Source organism: Vipera ursinii (genome assembly GCF_947247035.1).
Source record: "Vipera ursinii genome assembly, chromosome: Z".
NCBI lineage: Eukaryota > Metazoa > Chordata > Lepidosauria > Squamata > Viperidae > Vipera > Vipera ursinii.
The window spans coordinates 60047422-60062453 of NC_139517.1; the positions used below are offsets into that span (position 1 = coordinate 60047422).

Below are 15032 nucleotides of genomic sequence, written 5' to 3' on the forward strand. Positions count from 1 at the left end.
CTCTTTTGGAGGCAAAAAAAAAAAAAAAAAGACCTGGTCTTATTTTTGGGGAAACAGTGTAGGTATTACCTGCACTACATCTCTGTGTTGCCAGAGACACTAATTCCATACATATTAAAATGTGTATGTGATCAAGCTTTTCTAGATACTTATTTGAAAATAATAATTTATAACAAAACAGTTCTGAAGGACAAACTTTGAGTTAGGGTCAACCAAACTTGAACAAAAAGGGATAGGGTTCAAATAAAATTGTTTAATAAATGTTTAAATAATATCACAAAGCTGACTTATAAATGTTTACATCCATCAAATGTACATTACAGTTTCTTTATTTTAGTTTGTTTATACTTGTTTGTAAAGGAACTACATTTGTAAAGGAACTTTCCTTTAAGGTGCCTTTTATATTTCTGAAGAACATTTCCTTAATAACATTATTCAGAGTGAGAACTCCTTGATGATGAAATGAGAAGCAATATGAAGTAAAGTAACAACATAATACACATATACACACTTTTAAAAATAAATGCTTGAACTCTGTCACCCTCATACACTATATTTGCAAATAAAGTTAATATATTGTATTCTTTGAAAACAGAACGTTGCATATTCTTAGAGAAAATATTAAAATGTTTTCATACAAGATTTGAAGTGTTGAAGAACACAGATCCATAAATTAATACACAAAATAAAAATGGATGTTGAATAAATAATTCAATAATCTCTTGAACGTCATATTGTGTAGTCCATAATCTCCCTTTTATTATCTTAACTATTGCTTAACTTTCAAGAATACAATAAGATACAAGAATCCCTATTCCACCAGTAATGCTGACCACAGTGCTATAATATCTTAACACAACTATTCTATCCACTCATAAAAAGACTAGCAATTACCAAAATTATGCAAGATGCTAAATGCCCTACTTTCATAAAAAAGAAATATGCTTCCAGCTCTTCACATAACTTAAAAGATGCACTGATTGATATTAAATATTGGTTTCTTATTTGAAAGCTGCATACTTACTAAAATTCTTGTGTTATAAACTTAACCTTCCTTCTAATAAATATTATTAATCAGAACTGCTAGATTCTTGTTCCTTGAATTAAGTGTTTTGAATCTGAACTGCAAAGCAGGAAATCTGACAATATTTTTGAACAGAATCAACCCAAATGGGATCACTGGGACTTCACAAAAAGCAACCACATGCTTAAAATTATGTTAACCAAGGTGTTTCTGACCCTAGAAATGCAAGCTAGCATTCAGTTTGCAAAAATACAACACATATTTGTGCAATTTCTTTGCATTATTTTTGTGAGCTAATAAATTGTTCACATTCAGGATTGCCCATCATTTCGGGAGTCTCAGGAATCCTCTTTCCATTCTTTGGATACACACACCAGCAGTTTGCAGGATTTCCATCAAGTGAAGTTTCACACTAAGGGAATTTTTAAAAGCATATTAAAAGAGGCAAATATGGGGGTTTTTCAGTTTAATTATCGGAAAACAATTTTTATCCAGTTCCTATTCAGGTAAAATTTATTGTCATTTTTACATTATATGTAGTTCAATCTTTTTCATCTCTATTGTACTTAATCCAACTATTCTCAAACTGACACTGAAAATCAGTGTACTTTGTCTAGTCTCTAAAAAGGCAATTCTTTGCTCTGTTGTTATTTCTTGGCTGAATTAATACCAAGAAACTTTCCAAAAGATTGAAAATAAGAAAGGTATTTCATGTAAATGAAAAGTGCATGTTGACTTTACACTAGATATTCCACTAGGCCATAAGGTTGAATCATATACACAGTTGTTCAGAAGTAAATGCTGGATTTTTAAGTTTTGTGTATGTGTATGCATATGTGCATGCATGTGGGGGGAATAAAGGAAATTTTCAAGCAAATCTATTTAAAGATTTTTAGCTGAATAATCATGATTTTTAATTGTTCATGTAATATGTATAACATTGTGCCAGATCTTTATATTAACTTAGCATTATCATACTATAAATAAATTGCTTTAAAAATGCATAGGATCATTTACAATTCTGTGAACTTTGTTCCTCCTACTCAGTGGAGAACCGGTGCTCCTTATGGGAGCTTCTCTACTTCATTCAGATCTTTTTTCTTAAAATATACAACTGAAATTGTCCCTCAATGCAGAAAATTTGTTCTACTTCTTCCATCTTCATTTTTTATTAACAAAAAAAGTAGACAGTCTACTCTATCCAAAGTCTATTTGCATCTGTTATCATTATTGTATTATAGTACCATAATACTATAGTACTGTAATATAACAATATAGTACTACAGTGCTATATATTATATCGTCTATGAGATTTGTTGCAGATCAAAGATTTCTGCTTTTGAAATCTGGTTCTGGTGTATCATGTGACCCATGGACATTTTGCTTCAAAAATGTAATGTCCTTAGAAATGGTATCTAACTCTGAATAGTCTGCTTTTGTTCTATCAAAAAGAAAAGGTTTTCATTTCTGAATTAACATGTGTGGGATGGAGAGGTTTGATTTCTATCATTTTCAAGGTAAGGGTTTCTGAGCAGGTTTCATTCAATGAATAAAATAATCATCCTTCATTAGCCTGGAAATATTCCCAGTCCCTACCCTCCAAATTACCTGCTTACTATGATAAAATCCATTTTTATTACAGTTGGGTAAATAAAATCTGTATAACTGTCCTCCAGTTGTTTGTTGAGCTTTTGCCAACTTATCAAGTGCCTTGTACAGTTCTTCTTGACATGGTCCCTGAAAGAACAGTAAGATAAAAAACAGTGAAGCATTAGAACAAAGGCTGACATGCTAGAAGTCCTGTACACATTCAGTATTACTTCTGAGTTCTTCCAAAAGTGGCATCAATTAAAAATAACTCTGTCTTCTATTGCCTTACAAATAAGATGACTATTTCTCTAAGGAGACGATAATGTCAGAGCTTTTCCAGAGAACATTGTCCTTACTGTTATATTTGGCATATTGTTTGTTTTTTGTTTAATGGAGTGCTTCCCAAACATTTCCTTTCCTTTAAACCAATTTAAATGACCCTGTTGTGATTAGGAAATGGGTTTGTTGCCATTATCCAAAGAAAAACTCTTTTACATAATTCTGGGAAGCATTGACTTAATGCAGTTGTAAAATGTTATTAATTATAATTAATTTATTTCTTGCAATGTTTTAAGTGATTGGATTATAAATTCATAGTTGCTAGTTGTACCCCAGTGTGAGTTTCTGGTAGATTTGACAACATAGAATAGAATGAATAAATATATGTCCCAGGTAAATTTCTAAGATAAGAATACTGGAATGCATTTGCTCTTTCTTCTGAGTAAATATATATGAGATCAATTGTCCATAATAACCAGAGCAGAGACACTAATCATATCTGTAAATATTAGCTCCAAATAGAAAGAAGGAATTTCCTCATTATAAACGGTTATAAACCAGTAGAATAGCTTGCCTCATGAAGAGGTAGGTATTTTTTCACTGGAGATTGGATAGTTATCTTCCTGAAAAGCTATAATACAGAGGTTCCTAACCTTTTGGGCACCAGGGATTGGTTCTCTGGAGAACAGTTTTTCCATGGACCGGACAGTGCGTGGTTTTGTGTGCTGCCTGTATCCCACGGATGGGGCTTTGCTTGTTTGTGCGGACCAATTGCTGGCATGCTGTGGGCCGGTACCGGTCTAAGGACTGAGGGTTGCGGACTCCTGCTATAGTAGATAGTGCATCAAGTAGAGAGTTGAACTAGATGACCTCTGAGATCATTTCCAACTGTCTTGATTCTATGATTTATGCATATTGTTTAAATAAAAGCAAGAGAATTTGCTGGTGAATTCTATGTTCATATAGACTGACTATATAATACAATCTTTATATTATACCCATGACTAGAGAGAATGGTTAGAAAGGAAAAAAAACATTGAAGGTACAAACAGTGATAATTACTTAAGCCATCATGAGATTTGCCTTGTTTATGGTTTAATGGACTGTATGAACCCAGACAATGTAGCAGGATGATCTTTATGATCATAGATAATCTTTACAAATTATCTATCAATAGAATTACAATGGCTATTAGATAGTTAAAATATTTATAAATGCATAATAGTAATATAGAATTAGAATTCGAAGTTCTGACAGGCTAAAGTACCTGATATTAAAATTTTCTGCCCCAAATGCCAGGTATGAAAGTGTGCTATGCTTTGGTTTTTATTTATTTATTTATTTATTTATTTATTTATTTATTTATTTATTACTTGAATTTATATACCGCCCTATTCCCGAAGGACTCAGGGCGGTTCACAGGGCAATTAAAACAGTACAAAAAAGAACAATAAAATGGAATTAAATTAGTAAAGGCCCACAATTCCTAATAACAATAAAATTAAGTTTTAAAATTAATTTAATATAATTTAATATAATTTAATTAAATACTTTAAAATTTAAAATCCCTCAGTCCAGGCCAGACAATTCGAACAACCAGGTTTTTAAGTCCCGGCGAAAAGAGCGAAGTCTTTTGAAAGCAAAAAGGTACTTTGAAATACGTGGAGGTACAAACACAACATTTGATTGCAATCCTTAAAACAGCTGGACTTTTCCCAGGATCATGCATCATTTCATTCCTAGAAAAGATGCATTTGAATTTAGGAGTTGCAGACAGATGTTAATGTTTATCCTTTTGCCTTCAAATTAAACGGTTCTAAGGGATGCAGTGGCTCAGTGGGTTAGGACACTGAGCTTGTCAATCAGAAGGTCAGCTGTTTGGCGGGTCGAATCCTGAGTGCCGTGTAACAGAATGAGCGCCTGTTACTCGTCCCAGCTTCTGCCAACCTAGCAGTTCGAAAGCACATAAAAATGCCTTTGATCAATTGGATTGGCAATTCTTGATGAAAGTATTAGATAAAATGAATTTTGGGGATAAATTTTTACAACCAATTAGGGCATTATATCAAAAACAAACAGCCCGTATAATAGTAAATAATAGTCTGACCAAAGTATGTAATATTGAAAAGGGCACAAGGCAGGGGTGCCCGTTATCACCTCTATTATTTGTTTTAACATTGGAGATATTATTGATTAAAATACGGGATTCGGAAAAAATTAAGGGAATTCAAATAAGAGACCAGGATTATAGATTGAGGGCGTTTGCAGACGATCTGGTTGTTACGGTGACCCAGCCAGAAAATTCTGTTGTAGAATTGATGGAGATAATAATGCAATATGGGAAAGTTTCTGGATTCAAGGTTAATATACAAAAAACTAAAATGCTATCTAAGAATATGACAGTATCACAAAAGGCTGTTTTAGAAGGGTTAACTGGATTTGAAATTGTCAAAAGGGTTAAATATTTGGGGGTATATTTGTCACCCTCAAATGCAAAGTTATATAAAAATAATTATGAAAAGCTATGGGGAAAAGTTCAAAAAGAATTGGATAGCTGGAAAAAATTACAATTGTCTTTATTGGGAAGAATTGCAGTAGTGAAAATGAATGTCTTGCCGAAATTTCTATTTTTATTTCAAATGATACCTATTCTTAAAAAGGATTCAAACTTGGAGGAATGGCAAAAGGGTATTAATAAATTTGTCTGGGCAGGGAAAAGGCCACAAGTTAAATTTAAGATCATGCAGGATACGCGTGAGAGAGGTGGTCTCAAAATGCCCAACTTTAAATTATACTATGAAGCTGCTGCTTTGTCAGCGATAAGTGATTGGATTAATTTAACACAAGGAAGATTATTAAATCTTGAAGGTCATGATTTGTTATTTGGCTGGCATGCATATTTATTGTATGATAAGAAGGTGGATAATGTGTTTAAGGTGCATATTTTAAGACATGCTCTGTTGCGAGTTTGGAAAAAGTATAGACACAAGTTAAACTATAAGATACCTCTATGGGCAATACCGAAACACGCAATAGAAAATATAAATGTCGGGTTTAAACATGATGTGACTACATATAAGGAAATTTTACGTTTGGAAAGGAATGTATGGCATTTGAAGCCGTATAATTTCTTACGAGGAGAAAAGATTGTTCAAACCTGGTTTCAGTATGGGCAACTACAGGCCAGGTGGAAAGAAGATCAGAAAATTGGTTTTTCAATGACTGATTAAAATTTGGTAAAGCAAATTAGAAATCAGCGTCAAGCACATATCAAACGGATATATCTTGCACTGATAGAAATTGATTCAGAGACAGAACTTGTTAAAGATTGTATGATAAAGTGGGCTCAGAATTTTCAAGAAGTTATTACAATGGATACTTGGGAAACGATTTGGGTGAGGAATGTAAAATTTACGCAAGCTCAGAATTTAAGAGAGAATTTTTATAAAATGTTTTATAGATGGCACTTAGATCCTAAAAAATTAGCAAGTATGTATCCGAACTACCAGCCTAAATGTTGGAGGTGTGGTGGTGAAGATGCAACGTTTTTTCATATATGGTGGACCTGTAAAAAGGTTAAAGCTTTTTGGATCAAAATTTGGTGGAATATGCAGAAGATATTTAAGAGAAGGATAAAGTTTTGTCCGCAATTGTTCTTACTGGGTATTATTACTGACACTACTGTTGTGGACACTAAGTTGATGTTGAATTTAATTACGGCAGCAAGACTTTTAGTAGGGCAATATTGGAAGAAGGAAGAACTTCCGACTATAGAAGAATGGACTCTAAAAGTTTCTAACCTGGCAGAAATGGCAAAGATCTCAGCGTATTTGAAAGACCATTCGCAACAGAGATATATTGTGGAGTGGAAAAAATGGATTGATTATATCCAGAATAAATATGGGACTAAAAAGTTTCATTTAGCATTTGAATAAGTATTGATGTGATATTTATATTGCTTGTAGTCATTTTACAAGAGATAAGGGGGTTTGGAGGGGTTTTGTTTTGTTAAAGATAAAATGTACTGAAAAACTTTTCAATAAAAAAATGCAAGTAGAAAAATAGGGACCACTACGGTGGGAAGGTAACAGCGTTCCATGTGCCTTTGGCATCTAGTCATGCTGGCCACATGACCACGGAGACGTCCTCGGACAAGCGCTGGCTCTTCGGCTTTGAAACGGAGATGGGCACCGGCCCCTAGGGTTGGAAACGACTAGCATGCATGTGTGGGGGAACCTTTACCTTTACCTAATTTGCATCCAGCAAGAGCCTTTGCTGATGAAGCAGTTGTTGCTTTGTACCAAAACAGATTCTTTGGTCGCTAATGAAAAAAATGGTTCTACCAGAATTTTCAGATTTTCCCCTTTGAGGAAAATGCCATGCTTTTCAAAACAAATTGCACCCTATTTTTCAGCAAAATGTCTAAGAAACTCCAGTCTGTTTTGAAAGTCTCTTTTTCTTTTTACTTTCCTCTCCTTTTCAACTAAATATCAGATGAACACTTCCAGTACCTTGCTTAGATGAGATGGTGAATAAAATGTCATTGGCATTCTGATTCTATTTCACTCTAAAACCTCCTCCTGAAATACTAGTGTGCAAACACTCCAAGTCTGAAATGTCCTGAGTTCAGAACAGCTGTTTTGAATGCTGAAAAAAATTCCCCATATTTCAGGGAGAACATGATATAGTTCAGTCTATAAACTGTGATTTGTCCAAGTTAATCCACTGAGCAACCACTGAAGTATTACACTTACAATACATCTGAACAGTATCCAGATGTAGCCCCACAACAACTGGAGGGCTTCAGGTTAGGTCAGATTATTGGTTGCTTCTAATTTAGAATTAGCCAATATTTATTAATGGTCTATTAATCTATCTGGCTATCTATCTATCTATCTATCATCTAATTATCTATGTCTATCTAATCTATAAAATTTATTGGCCACCCATTTTACCATAGGATAACTGGGTGGTTTACAGTTAAATACAGTATATAGTTAGAACATAAAAAGACATTAAAACCAAAACACATGGGGAGGGCAGGGGGAGAGTGTGGTGAGGTGGGATCAGTAGGGGAATTCAAATACCTGAACAATCAGTTCTCTTATTTGATGCAAGACTGGGTCTCCAAGGCCTAAAATGGACTTCTGGAAGTGGCATCCATGCACTTCCAGTGGGCCGTCCTAGGCCTTGGAGGCCTTCTCCAAGCCTCCCAGGCCTAGAACAGACTTCCAGAAGTGGCATCCAGTCTAGGCCTCCAGAAGAGGCCTCCTCAGGCCTCCCAGGCCTAGATTGGTTCTGGAAGCCAGCCAGTTCTCCAAAGGCAGCAAAATTTAGCTACTGGTTCTACCAAACTGGTTCAAACCAGCTGAATCCCAGCACTGGGTGGGATCTGTTATTACTCAACCAACCACTATGCTGTTCCCCCATTGAGGTCCAAGCCAACTGGCACAGCCATGACTTTAGACCCTTATGAAAAGATAGGAGGGTTGGAGCCAACCTCACATCAGGGGCCAAGATATTCTGGACCTCACCAGCCAGAATTATCAGGCTGATGTGGCATGCAGCATACCTCCTTTGCTGGCACTAGTGGCATGGGCCAATGCCAGTGGGGTGAGATGTTTTTTCAAATAACATGGACCCATGCCATGAAGGGCTTTAAAGGTGATCATCGACACCTTGAATTGCACCAGGAAGCTGGCAACCAATTAAACTTGTGAGGCAATGGTGTTATAGGGGCCATTCTAAGGACCCCCCAAACTACCCATGCTGCCACACTCTGTACAAGCTGTAGCTTCTGAATGCTCAGGTAGCCCCATGTAGAGTGAATTACGATAATCCAGCCATGAGATGACTGGAGACTGAATGCCTGAGTGAAGGGACTCCTGACTCAGGGAAGACCACAACTGGTGCACAACATGAAGTTGTGCAAAGACTCTTCTAGCCACAACTGCCACCTGTTCCACAATAAATGCCTCCTCCACAGAATGTGCAGATCTGAGATTACTTGAAATTGTGGTGTGATAAAAGAGGGGTCTTACCTGTTCCCTCCACTTTTTAACTTCAGCAACTTTCTTTGCTCTCAAACTTTCATAAATGTTATTAGCAGCCCATGAGACAGATTTATCTTGATCAGCTGAAAACACCACCTCATAGTTCACCAAGTGATCTGCTGTTATTTCACCACCCTCAGTGGGCATATCTTCTGGTTCCACAGATTCTAAAAGGTGAAATCAGGACAATAGTGTATTGTATGATAGTTCAGCTAGAACATAGCTTTATTGGAAATGAATTAAGGTTGTCCAATAGCAATTTTTAATGGGACATCAGAACCTATTATCTCTGTTCATTAATACCATAGATCTAGGGAAATATAGAAATTACATTAAATAATAATGCTAACCACTATTATTAGAAGATTGCACAGACCAATTACAAACAGTAAGAAGACAGAGTAGCAATAATGGTGCATTGGAAGATTTGCAAGAAATACTATTTGTCTGAAAGTAAGAACTGGTGAGACCATAAAATAGAGTAATAAAACTGAAGATGCTAAAGTGTTCTGGGACTTTGGAATTCAAACAGACAGACATCTGCCACATGACATGCCAGATTTAATAATTTTCAATAAAAAAGACAAAAAAGTTTGGATGGTGAATGTGGCAGCAGCTGGAGACAACAGAAGAAAAGGAACTAGAGAAGATAACAAAATACAAAGACCAGCAAATATAAATAGAACAACTGTGGCAAAAGAAAGCAAAGGGAGTACCAATAATAATAGATGCCTTGGTACAAAGTCAAAACAACTAGAGCACCACTCAAACACCATCAACATTGACAAATTCACCATTAATCAATAGCAAATTGCTTTGCTTTGCTTTATTTCAAACAGCTTACATCTTATGAGAAAATCTTTAACACCACAAAATATCAACATCTGCAGACAATGTGGATAACAACAGGCCCTGCCAAGGGCTGTAAAAGACTAAGTCTTAAGAACAAATGCACACAAAGCCAGAACTGGGAAGATAACAACAGACAGCAAATAATGCCTCTGCGGTGGCTCACTGGGTTAGGACACTGAGCTTGTCGATCAGATGGTCGGCAGTTTGGCGGGTTGAATCCCAAGTGCCGTGTAACAGAGTGAGCACCTGTTACTTGTCCCAGCTTCTGCCAACCTAGCAGTTCGAAAGCATGTAAAAATGCAAGTAGAAAAATAGGGACCACTACGGTGGGAAGGTAACAATGTTCCGTGCCCCTTTGGTGTCTAGTCATGCCGGCCACATGACCATGGAGACGTCCTCGGACAAGCGCTGGCTCTTCGGCTTTGAAACAGAGATGAGCACCGGCCCCTAGAGTCGGAAATGACTAGCATGCATGTGCGGGGGAACCTTTACCTTTAAAGAAGCTGAAACAGCATTTGGTTAGCTGCTGCAAGAAGATTGTACAAAATTGCCTACAAACAACAAAGTAGTAACAAGGGTGCATTGGAAGAGCTGCAAGAAATACCATTTATCAACAAGAAAAAACTGGATGGGACCATAAAATAGAGAATGTAATAGAAAATGAAGCAGCTAAAGTGCTGATGCAAAAAATGAGTTAAGCATTTCTGCTTTCTCTCTATTGCCTGTAACTTCTGTGCCATCTTCTCTCTTTAGTGGACCACTGTTTTCTTGACTTTTTTGTTATTTATATTTTTGTTATTTAAACAAACAGGCACCTACCACATACACTCCAACTTAGCAACTGTCAATAAAAAAGAGTCTGTGGATGTGGCAGTACCCAAAGACAGCAGTAGAGAAGAGATTGGAAAAAATCAGAAAATACAAAGAACTTCAAACAGAAATAAAATAACCTTGGCAAAAGAAAGCAAAGGTAGTACCAATAGTCATAGGGCCTTGGGTACAATCCCAAAACAACTTGGGCACTAGAAAAAATAACAGAATATGAATACCTGCAAATAGAAATAGAATGACTGTGCAAGAGAAAGCAAAGCTAGTGGGTGCTTAAGGTGCAATCCCAAAACATCTAAAACACTACTTGAACATATTGACAAAATTACTATGTCTGAGTTGCAAAAGACTATTTTACTTGGAAGAGATTACATCCTGTGATAATACCTTTAACACTATCAAATAATCTGAAGCAAATTCAAACACAAGCATCTGCTGGTTCTTGGGAAAGATTTAGTAGATGAATAAAATGTCAAGTTCAGTCTAAAGAGTTGATTGCACAACCAGCCATTATCTATTTAATCTTATAGGCTACCCAAGTCTATAAAACTCCAGGCAACTCACTATAGTTACACAGACATTACAATAAAACCAATAAAACAAAAATTCCCAACAAAATCCCACAAGCATCAGGATGGATGCAAACATCTCCACTAGTGCCTGGCAGGTTTATTTTATTATTTTATTATTGACTTTAATTTTACTGTAAGTTTAAGAGATTCTTTTTATTTAAAAAAAGAAAAAGAAATGAGAACTCAGTACACAACATAACTTTTCAGCATTTTCAAAAATGCCTTTAGTTCCCAAATATCTCCCCATAGAAAGTCATGGCTAAACGCAAGAGACTGTAGCCAACTAGCTAGTTTTGAAGTCTTCTCATCTACTCAGCGAAAACAAATCAAAGGTCAGCTGAAATGAAAATATCCTAAGAAATAAAAAGAGATGATAGAGCCTTGGTGGAGCAGTGGGCTGATGCCTCCTTAAGTAACACCAGCTGCCTGCAATTAGTGCAGGTTTGCATCCCACCAGGCTCAAGGTTGACTCAGCCTTCCATCCTTCCGAGGTAGGTAAAATGAGGACCCAGATTGTTGGGGGCAATAAGCTGACTTTGTAATAATGCCGCTTGGGGTGTGTGTGAAAGCCCTAACAAGCAGGCATATACATAGAATGAAGGCTACTGCTAAGCTTGTAAGCCGCCCTGAGTCTTCGGAGAAGGGCAGGATATAAATGTAATAAAAATAAAAAAATAAATAACCTCTGCAGTTTGTTTTTTGAATGCTTGGCTATTTTGTGACCAGCTATGCTCACTAAGTCAGCCATTTTGTCATTGCCAAGCCCATCACCATGAAAGATTTTTTATGTTCCCAGAACAACCCAAAACATGTAACAGTTTGAGAGAACTATCACAGCATACTCTAAAAAATTCAGATGTCCCCATGTCTAAAAATATTGGAGATTCCTAGCCAAAATTAATTTTGATTTGTTTTTCACACTCTTAAAAACATTTAGCCTTATACTTTTTAAACCTGTGCATTGGTAATAAATGAAAACTATAAATTCCTGAAATAGCCACCCATTAAAATTTTGGGGAATTTTCCAAGAACAGATAGAGGCCAATAAAATGCAGTGGTCTTGCCTACCTAGTGAAGTTTTACATATCAGATAATTTTCTGCATACATTTTCAACTGCATACATTTTCAACATTTCAAGTCAAGCATTTTACTGTGAAACATTTCCCTTTTGACTATCCAAAATCAGAATAGCATAGATTAAAATTAATTATTCATTTAGCCTAATGGTTTAAGTTAAAACTAGAGAGTTAATGAATTTGGATGTTCACTGTCCTTTAGTCAATTCCTCCATCCTATCGTAATCTAGCTCTGCTCTGAGAGCAAAATGAGAGACTCATTGCAGGAAGAAGCACATTTGTATCTGTTTGCAGAATTAAAATTCCACAGTTAAATATAATGAAAATGTACAAGGGATGCAGTTATAAACTTTGTTTTTCTTGTCACAATATATGGGTTATTGATGCTGAATTTGGTTAATTTGGAGCTCACGCAAACTGCTTTTCAAAATACTAACATCTGATTTTTTTTATAGAAGGTTCAGCATTTTCTTTAAAAAGTGCAAATGATAACAGAGATGTTTTTAAGAATGAGAGTTGAAGGAAAGTTTCTAGTAACTGCAAAAATAATGCTCCTTCCCTTGTTTCAGTTTGCTGAAAATTCAGTTTAGGCATGGTCTCTTTAACAAATGTCAACACTTAAATGCATTAATGAGGGCTGAAAATACATGTATCTAACTAGTCATCAGATGATACAGAGGTAGTGAGACTAAATGTACAGTATTTTATTTGTATCTGCAGACTTGATAACAGTTATGGGTTTCTACTATTTAATCTGTAAATCAAAATGGATAAAACTTTACTAAATAACTTTTCAATCACTATATATGAGACCATAAATAACTAAGAGGGGGATCAATGGGTTGGAGCATTTTATAAAAATATTATTCCATTTCTATTTACTTAGCAGTACTAACATGTCCCTATGTAAGGGAGATGGTAGTTTCTAAATGATCTTCTCTTAAAACCAAACATGTTTGCACAAATGGTTTGTACTCAAAACTTTGAGAAGTTGTTGCTTCCTCCCATCTTTGGGAGATGGATAACAAAGCAACCTCCCTTTTACTGTTAAAATTTTTCTTACAATCATGACAGTCAGCCTCACCCTGTTATCTTTCTTGATCCTCTGTTCAAACTAGGAAACTGTGCTATTGATTTTAGCAGTAATCTTATTTTGAAAAGGCCATTATCTGATTTCTATAGTCTCTGAACCAGTTCTTCAGTGCCAGATATTGGATAGCTCTGAACTGTGTTTTCTCACAGTTTTTTGTCTCTACCTCCCAATGATTGTTTTTGAATCCACCCCATAAACTAACCATATGGTTAGATCATCTCTCAATGTCAATCATGCTTGAATAAGTTAACATTTCATTCTTTGCACTAGATCACTCTAATCATGGTCATTTTTTCTGCCAGTCATCAGCCTCAGCCAGTATTCTGAGTATGAATAAAAAGAGGTACAGAAAGTTATGTTTCTTACCTGCAGTTTCTGTCCTATCAGCAGTGGGGAGGCAAGAACCTTGCCCCTGAGTGAGAACATAAAGAGGTCGAGCTTGATCTACCTGTACCTGGCAACTAAGCCCCCGGCTACACCGTGCTGTGTATATTCCACAAGGCTCCCCCAGCTGAAGGGCACAGCTATGACAGCAACTGCAGCCTGGTTGGCGGGATATTTCTGGGCAGCTGGCAGACAGTGGTGGGCAGAGCCTGAGCTTTTCTTCAGTACAAGGGGCACAATGCACTAAATGGAGAGCAGCACCCACACTGAAGGCAGGCCCAAGAAATAAGAGCAGTAGCTGACAGCTGAAGCCTGGGTAAGTCATGATGTCGTAAAGAAGAGCCTGCTGCTGTTAGAGAAGGAAGGGAACGCTACTCAGCGTTCCCATGCAGCTAGTCCCGAATTTTCCACAGTGGGCCATTTATACACTTTCTTGTGAATCTGTTAATCTTTAAATCTAAGTTAACTATTATCTGAAGAGGAGGGAAATAAAAACAGAGTTTGATTGGTGGTTTGTATCCCATCCCCCTTATTTAATTATTTTTTGCCCTTTATTAAGTGTTGCAATAATTTATCACTATTCCATTCATTCTTAACCTTTTCAGGAAGTATAAACATGTCTATAGAAAAGGGAGGACCTTTCCATTCTTACTTATTTTTACATTTTTGTCTATCAAAAAAGGAAAAAAGAGAGGGGTGGGAAGGAGAAGTATTTGCCACTCTCTCACCCCAAAGCATCAAGAGTTGACTTCATATTTCAATGACAAGGGATATAAAAAATCTCTCGTTTCATTTTTGTCATGTGGCTGGCAGTGATTAGAACAGTGACATACCAACAGACCCTCCAGAGGGTCATCAAAGCTCCTAAGATCTAGTAACTTCTGAGCACAGCATGTAGGAGCTAATGTCAATTTGTGTATTAGCTAGAATTGTTTGGGATAATTTCTTGGGGAGGTACTTGTCCTCAAACAGAGCTCAATGTGAGCACCTGATCCACTGGGGATGGGAAGAGATTGGGTACTTATCTAATCACCAGAAAAGGAAAATCCCTCCTTGGGATTTTTCATTATTCATCCCTCCACAGCAATCACATTAATCTCCTCACGTTTCAGAATGAATATACAAAACCTTCATCAGAATTTTGTTGTTGTTAGTTGCGAAGTCGTGTCCGACCCATCGCGACCCTATGGACAACATTCCTCCAGGCTTTCCTGTCCTCTACCATCTTCTGGAGTCCATTTAAGCTCACGCCTACTGCATCAGAATAGAATAGAATAGGA

General features: G+C 36.4%; 1 protein-coding gene across 1 annotated transcript; it reads right to left on the reverse strand.

Annotated features, from left to right (window-relative positions):
- Positions 1 to 1304: 1304 nt before the first annotated feature.
- IGFBP1 (insulin like growth factor binding protein 1) lies at positions 1305 to 14077 on the reverse strand (the record flags this gene model as incomplete). Its single annotated transcript, XM_083379002.1, has 4 exons — positions 1305 to 1436; positions 2633 to 2761; positions 8935 to 9113; positions 13735 to 14077. 4 exons carry the CDS (start codon positions 14075 to 14077, stop codon positions 1305 to 1307), a joined length of 783 nt encoding a protein of 260 aa, XP_083235128.1.
- Positions 14078 to 15032: the final 955 nt, after the last annotated feature.